Source organism: Octopus bimaculoides, chromosome 1 (genome assembly GCF_046866305.1).
Source record: "Octopus bimaculoides isolate indiv1 chromosome 1, ASM4686630v1, whole genome shotgun sequence".
Classification (NCBI taxonomy): domain Eukaryota; kingdom Metazoa; phylum Mollusca; class Cephalopoda; order Octopoda; family Octopodidae; genus Octopus; species Octopus bimaculoides.
The window spans coordinates 10,879,214-10,894,682 of record NC_142928.1 but is presented as its reverse complement, the minus strand read 5'-3'; the positions used below and the strand labels follow the sequence as shown (position 1 = coordinate 10,894,682).

General features: G+C 37.4%; 1 protein-coding gene across 2 annotated transcripts in view; it reads left to right on the top strand.

Moving 5' to 3' along the window:
• Positions 1 to 15,469, top strand: part of LOC106873356 (protein strawberry notch homolog 1) — a 77,305-nt gene that overhangs the window by 41,050 nt on the left and 20,786 nt on the right. For both annotated transcript variants that reach the window (XM_089348514.1, XM_089348508.1), the window contains 12 exons: positions 1,290 to 1,455; positions 1,611 to 1,820; positions 4,303 to 4,387; positions 4,525 to 4,615; positions 6,020 to 6,181; positions 7,046 to 7,181; positions 8,664 to 8,769; positions 9,063 to 9,216; positions 11,362 to 11,544; positions 11,669 to 11,766; positions 13,528 to 13,673; positions 14,996 to 15,154. In XM_089348514.1, coding sequence (XP_089204640.1) covers positions 1,290 to 1,455; positions 1,611 to 1,820; positions 4,303 to 4,387; positions 4,525 to 4,615; positions 6,020 to 6,181; positions 7,046 to 7,181; positions 8,664 to 8,769; positions 9,063 to 9,216; positions 11,362 to 11,544; positions 11,669 to 11,766; positions 13,528 to 13,673; positions 14,996 to 15,154 — 1,696 coding nt within the window. The remainder of the gene's footprint in view (positions 1 to 1,289; positions 1,456 to 1,610; positions 1,821 to 4,302; positions 4,388 to 4,524; positions 4,616 to 6,019; positions 6,182 to 7,045; positions 7,182 to 8,663; positions 8,770 to 9,062; positions 9,217 to 11,361; positions 11,545 to 11,668; positions 11,767 to 13,527; positions 13,674 to 14,995; positions 15,155 to 15,469) is intronic.

Below are 15,469 nucleotides of genomic sequence, written 5' to 3'. Positions count from 1 at the left end.
TGTCTGGATTCCGTGCTGGTGGCATGTAAAAAGCACCATTTGAGTGTGATCGTCACCAGCGTTGCTTTGCTGGCACGTAAAAAAACATTCAAGCGAGGTCGTTGCCAGTGCCGCTGGACTGGCTCCTGTGCAGGTGGCACGTAAAAAACATCATTTGAGCGTGGCCGTTGTCTGTACCACCAGACTGGCCCTCGTGCTGGTGGCACGTAAGAGCACCCACTACACTCTCGGAGTGGTTGGCGTTAGGAAGGGCATCTAGCTGTAGAAACTCTGCCAGATTAGATTGGAGCATGGTGCAGCCATCTGGTTTGCCAGTCCTCAGTCAAATCGTCCAACCCATGCTAGCATGGAAAGCGGACGTTAAACTATGATGATGATAACAGCTGAAATTTACTGGAATTTGTTGGTCAACTGAGCACAAAAATAAAAACTTTTTGGGGTGTTTTTTTAAAATGAGGGCAAGATCAGTGTTTGGCATGATTGGAAATCCATCTAGAATAACAAAAGTAAAAACAGATCTCATGGCCTGTGTTATTTAGAATTTTTAAGGATGAGAGATATAAAAGATGTTGAAAACCATTGTTTATGGGAAAATCTAGGGGACATGTCTATTTAGGAGTGTTACATTATTTGACTTGTGTGCATTTACAAAATACTCTCAAATTTAACAGATGACTATATTCTTTCTAGAATTTATGATCAGAAATAAATATTAATTGTACATTTCCAACCATACATAACCATTGATAGGGTCTGTCAAAGGGCTTTTGAAGAGACAAACAAATTCTAGATACTTATTAAACAAATTGTGATTCTCCCTTTGCAGTCATGATTTGTTTTTCAGATTGTATTCTTAACATCTGCTTAGATCAGTGGTTCGCAACCCCGGTCCATATGGCCACTGAGGGTCCATATAAGATTTTTGGGGATCTACAATAGTATTTGAAGGGCCCATGAAAAAATTTTGCTTTAGATGTTTGTATTTGTATGTACTGCAAGAAACAGCTAGGTATCTTTCTCTAACATTTTACATAGTTCAATCTATCCAAGTTAATGTATGAAAAACAAAATGAGAATTTTGAAAGAAGTTTCTGTAAAACTAGTTTTTAAACATTGAATGGCTATGGGGGGTGGGGTCCACTAGAATAAAATAGTAATCAAAGGGGTCCATAGATAAAAAAATGGTTGAGAACTCCTGCCTTAGTTAAATCATATTCTCAACCTTTTTTTGTCTCGTGATTGCAGTATAATGATACTTATGTTTTTTCATTTTTAAATGTATTTGATAGGCTCCTGGGATCAATATGCCACTTCGCACACCTCATTATCATCATCACCACCATCACCATCACCACCATCATCATCATAACAACATACCAGAAGAAGAAGAAGTTGAAGAAGAGATTGAGGAACTTGGTCAAGCTGAAACATATTCTGAATATATGCCAACCAAATGTATGTATCCTTATTTTGTTATTTATTCATTTCAAAGTAATTGTCTCTTGTGTTTGTAATAATTTGTTTTTTCCTCTTGAAATGTGTAATTATATTTCCAAGAATATCAACACGTAATTCCACTAGCCATTTCACTCGATTATTTATTCTTGTAGTACGTATTGGTGAAAAACACCCCGATGCTGTGGTCGAATCAAGTTCTTTATCCAGTGTGGAACCTCCAAATGTGCGGTACAAAGTTCATCTTCCTGACTCAACTATAGACACTGGCCAGTTATCAGCCCTTCAGTTAGAATCAATTACATACGCCTGTCAACGCCATGACACCATCATGCCAAGTGGAGATCGGGCTGGATTCCTTATTGGTATGTATAAAATAGTCTGTACAAACATTCCCCATCTATTACTACTGAGTAATTTACTATTTATTCTTTGCATCACTCTCTTGTCAAAACTGCTAAAATCTTTCGTGTTTTACTAAAATTATAAAGCTTTTTCTTTTATATATCAGTGTACTAAAAATTAAAGAAAGTCAGTATTTTCACTTGAACATATGATTTTGTAAGATCAGCTGAAGTTACTGACTATTGAACCACCTTTAGATTGGTTTTACTAATTTGTTACTCCATTCTTGTTTGTGTTCTTCCAACCAGTTATATTTTTTAAAAAAGAACCTTGTAATGAGGCAGGTGTTTCAGAAATTCTTAGCCTACAGCAAATCAGTATACCTATAATATTTGCATATAAATCCGAGGCCAGCAATTCATTTTGTTTTGGGGTGATCCGAGAACACGGTATTGATAAGCTGTAATAATGGTGAAGTATTGGTATCTACCATTCTTGATCACTTTGGGGCAAGTTGTCTCACCTGGTCAGGGACACTTGGTGTTCTTTAAGACGTCATGTAGGGAGCTTTCCCTGGATACTATCCTGTTGCAAATGGATGTGTAAACAAAGCATGTAAACTATGCGTGTGTAAGTGATAATGTTTACATTACTAGAGCTGCTTTTAATTCGTAATGTAATGCTTAGTATTTATTGACCAGGAGAAGCAATCACGTTGTAGTCTGATCAGCATCATCATTTAACGTCCGCTTTCCATGCCGGCATGGGTTGGACGGTTTGACTGTGGTCTGGAGAGCCAGTGGCTGCACCAGGCTCCAGTCTGATCTGGCAATGTTTCTACAGCTGGATGCCCTTCCTAACGCCAACCACTCCGAGAGTGTAGTGGGTGCTTTTTATGTGCCACCGGCACAGGAACCAGTCAAGCAGGCCTGGCATCGATCACGTTCGGATAGCGCTTTTTACGTGCCACTGGCATGGGGGCCAGTCAGTGGGTACTGGCATTGACCACGTTCGGATGGTGCTTTTTATGTGCCACTGGCATAAGAGCCACTCAACGGGTACTGTCATCGGTCACTAAGAAAACTAATTATAGATAAATGGTCAGCTGAGTATAGACCAATTTACTGTCAGTCAGCAATGAGTACAGTAAAGAATTTAGTATGCAGCTGTGTGTCCACAAGAGCCTTGTTTACACTCTTCCCGTTTTATGTAGTTCTCAAGGCCATAACAGGAATTTAAGACTGGCTCTCCACAAGAACTCCAGTATGCTGATGATGTGCTTCTCATAGCCCACTCAGTCAAAGAATTAAGATAAAAGTTCCAAAATATGGAAGCAGATTCTAGAATCGAAACTCTTCAAATATACTTAACAAATTAGCATGAAAGGATTCAAAACTGCTATATGAGAAATCCTACGATACGCTTGATGTGCAGTATAGGAATATACAGGAACTTAATACAGTGTAACCCAGTGTAAATGATGAGTGCACTTGAGGGAAATTTACCTGCCTTGTCTAGTAGATGTATAGTAACCATACCTTGGCTTGCAGTAAAGGTGACTGGTGTTTAACTATTGATAATTTCTGAATGAGTAGGCCTGTGATAAAAGGCATTCCAATTCTGACCATTGTTTTTTTTGTATCAGGAATCACATTGTCCAGTATATACTTGAATCTAAAGTGGTAGTGTGTGATTTGAGGGAGATTTAATTGCTATTTCCAGTGGATTGAGTAATCATGTAGTAGCTCTTTGGTTGAATACCAGGGCCAGCTGACATATTTTGGTGCCACCTGGTGGGGGTTAAAATATTATACAGAGATGCAGCAGATAGAAAAGATGATACTCTCTTGTACCAGTACACAATATCCCTTCCCCCTCTCTCCCCCTATTTCATTCCTTCAGAGAGATGGATGGTTTAAAAGGTGCTGTGAAGTATGGTTCACATACAAGGGTGTATGATGTGCAGTGACAAAAAAGCTGGTATTATTTCAGTTACATACATAGACAGGCGCAGGACTGGCTGTGTGGTAAGAAGTTTGCTTCTCAACCACATGGTTCTGGGTTCAGCCCCACTGCGTGGCACCTTGGGCAAGTGTCTTCTACTATAGCCTCGGGCCGACCAAAGCCTTGTGAGTGGATTTGGTAGACAGAAACTGAAAGAAGCCCATCATGTATATATATATATATATATATGTGTGTGTCTGTATTTGTCACCCCTCCCTCTCTTGATAACCGATGCTGGTATGTTTACATCCCCGTAACTTAGTGGTTTGGCAAAAGAGACCGACAGAATAAGTCCTGCAGGGTGGGGGGCGATTTGTTCTACTAAAGGCAGTGCTCCAGCATGGCCGCAGTCAAATGACTGAAACAAGTAAAAGAATAAAAGAATATTTATATAAGCTCCATTGTAATAAAGTTTGAGAAGCCCAGTTATTTGGCTGGAGTTTTTTAATTTTGTCTGAATTTATGAAGTTTATTATTTGTCTTTAACTTACTTTTCAGGTGATGGGGCTGGTGTTGGAAAAGGCCGAACAGTTGCTGGAATTATTTTTGAAAATTATTTGCAAGGCAGAAAACGTGCACTTTGGTATGTGAAATTTCTGCAGCTATTTTCTCTTTGCATATGCACATATCTCACTTTGCACTTAATATATTTTCTTGAATGATCTTAGTTTATTGCTAAATTGGTTTCTGAAATAAATGGATGCCTTTTGTTATTAACAGGTTCAGTGTCTCTAATGACTTGAAAGTCGATGCTGAGAGAGATCTAAAAGATATCGGAGCCTCAAAGATAGAAGTCCATCCATTAAATAAGGTAAACTCCTGTAATTTGTAATGACTCTTAGTTTGTCCGTTTATTTGATAACTTTGTCTGTTTATCTATGTTAGCATTGGTTGGATGGATATATATTATTGAGGTATGGTTTTGCAACAGAATGTCCTTTTCGTCACTAATCCTTAACAGTTCTTCAAGGGATTTTTTTGTTTTATTCTGCTTACCTTAGAGTGCAGAGTGAGAGGATGTTGTACTGACATGGAATGCAAACAGATTTTTTTTTTTTAGCATCATGCAAAGATGCAGAATGTAAACATTCACGTTAACATACATGGGGCATGCACATGTGTAACTGCATGTGTCCCTGTCCTCTCCAACGTCTGAGGTTTCTGTTCCAGTTCCACTATGAGGCATTTTGAGAAAGTTTACTGTACTATACCCTGAGGCTGGCCAATGCCTTATTTGTGAACTTGGTAGACAGAAGCTGTGAGGTCACAGCCATACACTCAAAAACACGTGCGTGTGTGTGTGTATGGCACCTTTTCTTGACATTTGTACACTGATCAAAGTTTCTGTTCATACATATATCTGTAATCTTCCCCAAAGACATGTCCGGCCATTGAGCTTTTGTGTTTGAAGAACTAGGAGGAATGTTTCTTTTTTGGGAACCGCAAAGATCATCCAGTTGTAGAAAATCCTCCTTGACAAGTTTCATCTAATCCATGCAACCATGGAAAAGTGGACATTGAAATAATGAGGATAATAACAGTGACTATGGGCTTCCATACAGTTTGTTCTGTCTATCAGTTCTGCTCACATGGCACTAGTCAGCCAAGACTACACCTGTCTAAGGTCACACCAAGTGAGATAGAACTCTAGACCATTTGGTTGCAAAGTGAACTGTATACACAAGACCAATACATCAATATCGGTGTGTGTTTTTCTGTTTAAATATGCCATCATCAATATCACCATCGTCATATCAAGATAGGGTAGGGTAGGGTAGGGTATTAAGGTATTTTAAATGAGGAGTTTTGTTGTTGCAGAAGGAGAAGTGGCCAAAGGGGGTTGATGTGGACGGAGAAGTGGCTATAGGGGATCAATGGTTGAAAGAGTTTGGTGACCCCCTGATCTAACCCATACCAGCATGGAAAACAGACACTAAATGATGATGATGATTAAGCCTTAGTACATGATTTTTTTCCTTCAAGTTTCCTGTTAGCTTTGCTGCTCCATGTCTAAGTCGCATTCCACTTTTCTCTGTTAAAATCAAGTATAAAATAGTGCAACTTATAAATGTGGTATTTTACTTAGTATTTTGTTTTTGAACTGTTTGTTTTCTCTCCAAGTTTTATGCTTTTAGATTTTAATCTTTTAAACATTACAATGTATTTTCATGCAGCTTGCAAAATCTTCTAACTTTCTTTGTTCTTTGTTTTTTAGTTCAAGTATGCAAAGATTTCATCAAAAGAAAATGGTAGTGTGAAGAAAGGTGTAATATTTGCTACATATTCCTCATTGATTGGTGAAAGCCAGTCTGATGGAAAATATAAAACCCGGTTGAAACAAATTCTAAGATGGTGTGGTGAAGATTTTGATGGTGTTGTATCCTTTTCTTAAAGAACACAGATATTTCTAATTTTGTCATAAATTTAATTTGAACCAAAGGATTAGATGGAACTTTTATTTATAAATGTGCAGGTGTGGCTGTGGTAAGAAGCTTGCTTCCCAACCACATGGTTCCAGGTTCAGTTCCCCTGCATGACACCTTGGGCTGACCAAAGCCTTGTGAGTGGTTTTGGTTGATGGAAACTGAAAGGCCCATCGCATATATATGTGTGTGTGTATGTCTCCCACCGCTGCTTAACAACTGGTGTTGTTGTGTTTACGTCCCAATAACTTAGGGGTTCGGCAAAGGAAACTGATAAAATAAGTTCCAAGCTAAGGTCATTTCATTCAGCTAAAAATTTAAGGCAGTGCCCCAGCATGGTCTCAGCCTAATAACTGAAACAAGTAAAAGATAAAACAATATCTTAGATGGTATATGATTTCCCCAACAAATTTACTTAACACATAAAGCGCGATGGGTCACGATCGTGGCCCAGATAGATGCATTTAATTTATGGGCAGTTGTTGGGGTCTAATGTCACTCAGATGCTCCAATACCCACCAGAATGCAAGAGGACTAATAGTTCCACTAATGACTTTTCAGATGATGTAAAACTTGCCACCATTATATACTAAGAAGATAATTAAACTATTTTTTGTTTTTTATGTGTGCATGGTAGTTTCATTTTCATTAAATGTGTTCGGCAGTCCATACTATGTAAGTGCAAATCCCAGCACTTTATGGGTTAATTTTTCTTTGTGAAAGAAAGGAAAAAAATAAACCTCATCACTTATTTTACTCTGTTTCTTCTTCAGGTAAAAGCTATGAAGGTATTAATTTCCTTAACTTTGTTTCCTTAGATTGTTTTTGATGAATGCCACAGGGCCAAAAATTTGTGTCCTGTTGGTTCTAGTAAACCAACCAAAACGGGACAGACAGTACTTGAACTACAGAACAAACTTCCCAAATCTAGAGTTATATATGCTAGTGCAACTGGTAAGTTTGTTTTTCTGATCTGATATTTGTGTTCCACTTTTGATTAAAAACTGTTACAAACAGCAAAATTGATAGCAAAGTGTTTAGTGACATTAACCCATTGTTAGCTTTGTCCTTTGAGACTGATAAAATTAAAATAAGTACCAATCAGATGCTAGCATTTTCTTAATTGGCTCAGTGCCACTTCCTTTGTCAATTTTAGGTATTGTGGTTATATTTTGACTAATTAATGTCAGTAAGAGATAAATATGATGGAATAGATAATGTAAGCTACATGAAAAAATTGTGAGTTTTTTGTAGTTAGTTTGGAGAGAGAGTGAGCTTGAAAACAATGTAATAAAACTAAAATATTTACTGATGAAATGGACAGTGTTAGATGAACAGGTTGTTACCTTGTTTTCAGTTTACTATCAGGTCATCCCATAAGTGCTGTCCGAATTTTGAATGAAGAAAACAAGTGATCAAATGTTATATTTAATTGAAATTTAATCATCAATGTACTTTCTCTCATTATCTATGACTTCCTTCCATCTATTTACGAGCTTTTTAATCCTGTCAATGTAAAACTCTTTTGGTTTCAAAGCGAAGAACTCTGGAATGTCAGTTTCGACCTCCTCCTGGCTTGCCAAAGTTATGTCCCCCAAGTGATTCTGTAAACTAGGAAACAAATGGTAATCTGAAGGAGCAAGGTCAGGAGAATACGGTGGATGAGGAATATTTTCCCAACCTAGCTCTTCGATCTTCTGTGATGTGATCTTTGCAGTGTGGGGTCGCGCATTGTCCTGATAAAACATCACTCCTTTTCAATTCACTAAAGCAGGTCTTTTTTCTTCAAACGCTCTAATTGCTGACAGTAGACTTGAACATTGATTGTTGCATTAGGTGGTAACAATTCAAAGTGAATTACTCCTTTGCAATCCCACCAGATAGAGAGAAGAACCTTTTTCCCATGAAGTTCCCTTCTCGGTTGTGGTTGAGCTTTTTCCCTTTTACCAAGCCAGTGTTTACGACATTTAACATTTATATTTTCATTAGTTATCTCCAGGAAATACAACTATAACAGTAATTGCAGCCTGTTCAGGCTCTCATCCATGTAGTGATTAAATATAACTATATGGTATTAAGTCAGTTAATATCAGTTTGATGTTGGGCAGAGACACGTATAAGACAGTGAAAGGAATGGGATGAGAACTAAGTCTAAGATGTTGTATGGTTAATAAATTCACCAGAACAAAAACCATTGTACCATTGAAGTGGAAATAGGAAGGTTATAAGTGTTTGTTGGTGAATTCCTGTTTATTAGATTGACAGTCTTGTTTTTGATATGGCTTAGTATCTACGTGTGATGTGTATGCCAACTCATATTTGTGAATATGGAGAATGTTCAATATTTTCTGAATATTTTTCAGAAGTATTTTTAAGTGAAGGTTTTGTTTTTGATGTGTTTTTTAAAAAGTTTTCTACTTTGTTTTTGAACCCTAGGTGCATCCGAACCAAAAAATATGGCGTACATGACACGGCTTGGATTATGGGGTCATGGTACACCATTTAAAGAATTCAATGATTTTATTCAGGCTGTGGAGAGACGGTACGTTTGAATGAATGTTATACACTAAATGAAAGTTATATTTGCTTCCCTATGTAGGCTATTATGCAGGTAATACCCAACATTTGAAGGTGAATCATTTTCAAAAATTGGTGCAAGTTAGATATATTTATTGCTTTGTGTTCCAAATACTGTTATTTTACATTGCGTAGACAATGTACAAGATGCTTTCAAGTTTGTGTGGAGTGTGTATATACATACATACATGTACATGTGTGTATGTATGTATATATAATGTAAAAAGTGATCTAAAATATCTACATTTTGTTTTCTAGTGGTGTTGGTGCTATGGAACTTGTAGCTATGGATATGAAACTACGAGGCATGTATATAGCTCGTCAGTTGAGTTTTGTCGGAACCTCTTTTCGAATAGAGGAAATAACTCTTTCGAAAGAGTTTGTGTTAGTTTACAACAAATCAGTGGAATTGGTGAGTTGTCTTATTTAATCCCTTTAAACTTAGTCTCCTGTTTATTGTTGTTATCAATCTTCTCAAACCAGTAAGAATTGAATGCTTTATAGCAGGTTGTTCGACTACTTTATGGGGTTTTTTCTACATGTTGGGGAGGTGTGGGAGTTAGTTGAGGGTCTTTTGAGAGCTTCATGCTCAAATGGTCTTGTGAAATCTCTCTGATCTATAAGTAATTTCATTAGAGTTAATAGGATTTTCTTTCTTTTTTTTTTTTTGTAATATTTATATATTTGATAAGAGGAATCTTTTGCAAAATATGATAGAAGCATTAAACGATCTAAGTAAGATAATACAATTTCTTCTTTTAGTTTTTATCCATTGTCATCACCTAATTATTTTGCCTAAATCCTTGCTTGCATTGCTTAAAGGTTTTTTTTATTGCTTTTGTAGTGCTTCAAGCAAATTCCAAAATCATCATCATCTTTTAACGTCCGTTTTCCATGCTGGCATGGGTTGGACGGTTTGACTGGCGTCTGAGAAGCCAACCAGGCTCCAATCTGATCTGGTAGTGTTTCTACAACTGTATGCCCTTCCTAACGCCAACCACTCCGAGAGTGTAGTGGGTGCTTTTTATGTGCCACCTGCATGGGAATATTTATATATAAGTTACTTCGAGATGGGGCAGTGCTCTGACCTTTCCAGGCTTGCTCAGACCGGTGAGATTGTGGTTAGTACCCAGCCTGGACATCTGCAAGATGTAGCTTATGAACTAAGACTCTGATATGATTACTTGTAATCAAGTTAACTCAGAAGGCACACTCGGAAATTAGACGGGAATGTTTATATAACTATGATTTTTCATTGTGTGTATGTGTGTGTTAAAGGACTAAATGCTTTTTTTGGCAATATTGTCTTAGTGACATTAGAAGTGTATGAAAATTGAGAACAATTATTTTGCATAAAGTCATTCAAAGTAAAATTAAATGTTATGTTACTGTCTTGAAATATTTGAATAACACTGATTAAAATTTGTTGCAACAGAAGTGAAGTTTGGGAAAAAAAACTGAGCTGGAAAGATTCAACCTGTGAAAATACCTGCAAAATGTGTGTTTATAATGAAAACTCTAAAATCTTTACCCTTCGTTGTTTTCCATTTTGTGTTGTTAAAATAAATGTTTCTACTGGTAAGACTTCACTTGAAATTTACCATCATCTTAGCAATAGAGTAATTCTTCTTTAATTTGTGAAAGCATGGATGGATATTCCTTTGTTGGTTTTGGTGATGAGGATCCAGTTGCTTATCTTTTATTGTTTACTTGTTTCATTAGTTTCACTGTGGCCATGCTGGGGCACAGCCTTGAACACTTTTAGTCAAATGAATCAACACCAGTACTTTTTTTATTTTTAAGGCCTGGTTCTTATGTACTTGTTCTATCAGTCTCTTTAGCTGAGCTGCTAAGTTACAGGGATATAAACACACCAACATCAGCTGTCAGCCAGTGGTGAAGGGACACACACACATACACGAAAGGCTTCTTTCAGTTTCCATCTACCAAATCCACTCAAAAGGCTCCGATTGGCTCAAGACTATAGTAGAAGACACTTGCCCAAGGTGTCATACATTGGGACTGAACCTGGAACCATGTGGTTGGGAAGCAAGCTTTTTACTACACAGCCATGTCTGTGTTTGATAAAAGGAATTTCCTGTTCATTGAATTAACATTTAAGTGGCTGACACTATGAAACTGTGACGAAGCTGTACTTTTGGAGAACATGTACATCCTTTCTGTCAGGCTTCCATGTAATTCCCATCTACCCAGTTTTACTGAAAATGTTTTGAGTTAATTTGGAGCTATAGAAAATAACATTTGTTTAAAATGCCATGCAATGGGATTGAACACATGACCTTGTGGTTGTGAAATTAACTTCTTAACCATTTACCATGTATCCTTTTTACATCTGTCTTCCATGCTGGCATCGACTGGATAGTTTGACAGGGTCCAACAAGCCAAGGAGCTGTGCCTGGCCCCAAAGTCAGCTTTGGCATGATTTCTATGGTTGAACACCCTTCTTAATGTCAATCACTTTGTGTATTATATACGTGTGTGTATGTATATATTGTGTATATGCATATTTAAAATACAGTTTGTTATTTGATTTTAGTGGGTACGAGCACGGGAATTGTTCCAGAAAGCAGCCGAATTAATTGGAGCTGAGCAGCGAATGAGAAAGTCAATGTGGGGACAGTTTTGGTCTGCACATCAACGCTTTTTCAAGTATCTCTGTATATCGGCAAAAGTGGGACACTGTGTGAAACTTACTCGAGAAGCAGTCAAAAATGGAAAGGTAATATTGTTCACTTTTTTATTTGTTTTTTTTTTCTCCCTCCTATTAGAAAAAGATTTTGTTTTTTTGTTTTATATCCCTGAATGCATAAAATAATTTAATCCAAATTCATTTTGTTGTGCAGTGTGTTGTAATTGGCCTGCAATCTACTGGTGAAGCCCGTACTTTGGAACAGCTCGAGGAACATGGTGGGGAGCTTAATGATTTTGTCTCAACTGCTAAGTAAGATCTTTTACTACAATTGTCATCCTGTGATTATTAGATCATAACACAATTTCATAGTGTGTGTTATGTATGTGTGTGTATGCGAGGTGAGCTGGCAGAATTGTTAGTATACTGGGCGAAATGCTTAGCAATATTTCATCTGTCCTTATGTTCTGGATTCAGATTCTGCTGGGGCCTCCTTCGTCTTTCATCCTTCTGGCGGGGGTCTATAAAATAAGCACCAGTTGAGCCCTGAATTAATGTAACTTAATTTAGCTACACCTGGGTAAAGGTATAAAAACTCCATCCCTCTGCTAAGCCATGCCGAACCAGTGTGGAAGAGTAGTATCCTCGAAACCTGTATGTTCTCAAGCTCAAATTCACAGCCTCCCCATCAGACTGTGATTGGTGGAGAGAACATGCTGAGGCCATTGTCCAGCAGTAGACTGGACACAGGTAATCTAATCCAATATATATCATCATCATCATCATCATCGTTTAACGTCCACTTTCCATGCTAGCATGGGTTGGACGATTTGACTGAGGACTGGTGAAACCGGATGGCAACACCAGGCTCCAATCTAATTTGGCAGAGTTTCTACAGCTGGATGCCATTCCTAACGCCAACCACTCAGAGAGTGTATATATATATAGATAAAACTTAGTTGGAGGCAATGTGTGGCGTTCGATCATATAATAACATATATAATAAGTAATCTGAATGCTAAAGGATTAAGACAAGGGTTCTCAACCAGGGACCATGTAAGATTTTGGCGGGTACATGGATGCAATATAGTAAATTGGGGCTCCACAGTAATTTTTCAGGGGCCTAGACCAGTAAAGTTTATGTGCAATAAATTAGTTATTTGTCCACAGTACACAAACTATTTTAACAATTACTTTCATCATCATCATCATCATCATCATCCAATGTTTTAAATCTGGGTTTTGTCCCCGTTAACGGGGGGTGGGGGGTGGCCGGATCTACCTGGTGCAGCCCACCCCAACTTTTCAGCTGGCTGGTGCCAATTCTCCTTCGCTATCGTGAGGCTTTTTTGGAGCTGTATTTTCTATGGGCAGCATGCCCTTGCTTACCCCCTAACCTCAGTTTCTAGACATGTGTATTCCTGAGACCAAGGCCTCTACCATTTTTTTTTAAGAAATGTAGAAAACTAGCTCAGGAAGACAAGGACGCTACTCCCTGCAACCCCTTTTTTAACAATTTTATACAAATCCTAATGATATTTAAGTATAAAAATAAAATAGGATTTTTTGAACATTGAATGGCTATGAGGGTCCACCCAAGTTAAATAAGAACCAAAGGTGTCCATAAGTAAAAAAAAAAAAAAGTTGAGAACCCTTGGATTAAGGAGTTGTTACTTGAGTTGGCAAGGGTAGTAATAATGTTGCATGGACGTTGCACATAGGGGATTTACAGAGGCGAGAGTGAAATATGCAAGATGTTCACTGTTTACTTCTATGAAAGGTGGTTTGGGTTTGTTTTATGAATGAGTGATGCTGAGTGTCACCGAAGAGATGAGAGAAGTAAATTAACTGACACTAAACTATGCGATGATAGAATGAATGGAATGGTTGAGAATGTGTATGAATTCCAGTGATTTTTACAAGTGACTGTTGTTAATTTGATGACATGATTTATCTGTAGACACAACAAATGTGTAAAGTATGATGTAAGTTTGACTTTGGAATTGGATGTCTGTTACCTTTCTACATAAATAGTTGTAACGCTAACTAAATTGTTTTACTTCAATATTTCAGAGGTGTTTTCCAAACATTAGTCGAAAAACACTTTCCTGCACCTGACAGGCGAAAAACAATGGATTTCCTCAATCTGGGAGGATGTAAGAGCGATGGTTTCTCAGATAATAGTTCCAGTTTGAACAGTAATATGAAAAGAAAGAAAGGTATTATTACTACTACTACTATTACTACTGCCACTGCCGCCAAGGTGGTGAGCTGGCAGAAACATTAGCATGCTGGTCGAAATGCTTAGCGGTATTTCGTCTGTCTTTACGTTCTGAGTTCAAATTCCGTCGAGGTTGACTTTGCCTTTCATCCAATCGGGGTCAATAAATTATGTACCAGTTGCATACTGAAGTCGATGTAATCGACTGTCCCTCTCCCAAAGTTTCAGGCCTTGTGCCTAGAATAGAAAAGATTATTATTATTATTTTTGAGTGAGAGTGCAGCACACTACCAGGTGCTGGGGTACAAATATATGAAGCCCAATAAACCCATCGTAACTACCCGTCTGATAAGGGTACCCCAGGCATATGCATTACAACCATGTGTGTGCAACATGGTGATTTCGTATCAAGATAAAACAGCGCATGACCTTACAGTTAGAATTTATACAGTAATAAAGAAAGCTGCCTATTAATTAGTTTTGGAGTATGTAACTAAAATACAGCAGTTACTGTCAGCACTATAGAAAGTTCTTAATTCTAATTTTAATATATTTTTTTCAAAATGTGGTTTAAAGTACTTTTATTATTGAAGACTTCAATAAATTCCCTGCAAGATAGGGAATTGTCTTTTTTGTCTCTCATACACTTTATGACCCTAAAGTCTAGACACATCAGTAAAAGCATTTCTCTGTTTTAATCCAACATCGGCAAAATCCTGTTGATTCCAGTATCCTTTCAGATTTGTTGAGTGTTTCTGAAGAGATAGAATACTGAAGAAGAAAAGTGATTTTAATTTTTTTTGTAAATATAAACTTGTGTAAACAAGAGGAAGTTTTCTCCCTTAAATTAGGGGAATCATAACGACTCTCTTAAAAACTAATGTAAAAGACGGTGATTTAATTTGTGGACTTTCAAGCAATATAGGACTGAGAAACATATGGTGCTGTTTGGATTTGTACTGTATGCTTGACAACTGGTATTGGTGTGTTTATGTTGCTATAACTTAGTGACAATAGAGACTGATAAAGTAAGGAATAGGGGAGTACTGGGATCAATTAATTTGACTAAAAATTCTTCAAGGTGGTGCCCCAGCATGACTGCAGTCTGGTGACTGAAACAAGTAAAAGATATAATCATGAGGTTATCATTTTTAATTTGGTCTTACTTTCAGTAGACATGTTGGCCAAGAAATAGAATATAATAATATTTGATGTGTCAATATGTGGTTGATGTAGACTTGTTTCAATTTTACTGGCTGACCCTGACCACTTGTTGTTATTGGTTAACTTTTCTCATTGCTTTATGTCTTTTTATTTCAGGGAACAATCAAGATGGGAATGCAAAACGTCAGAAGACAGACTTTTCTGATGGTTCCAGTTCAGACAGCAGTGATATAAGTTTAAGCCTAAGTGAGACTTCTGAGTCCGAATCTAGTGATGATTTTAATCCATTTGGTAGTGGCTCAGACAGTGATGAAGGTAAGAAATGTGTCAACTTCTATAGGAAGCAAAAATTTTGCCAGTATTAAAAAAAGAGATTGGAATTGATTTAACATCCATGTTAAATTCATGCGTGGTTCAGATGAAACTTGGTGAGGCAGATTTACTAAGGCTGGATGCTCTTCCTGCCATTAACCCTCCTCTGTTTCCAAGCTAGGTTTTATTTCTCCTAGTCCTTCAAACACAAGCAGCTCAATGGCTGGACTTGTTTTTACACACCACCTTTGTATGAAAAGTGATTTTGTTAACCACAAATATGCTAATGTCAAGACAGGGACATATATATATATATAT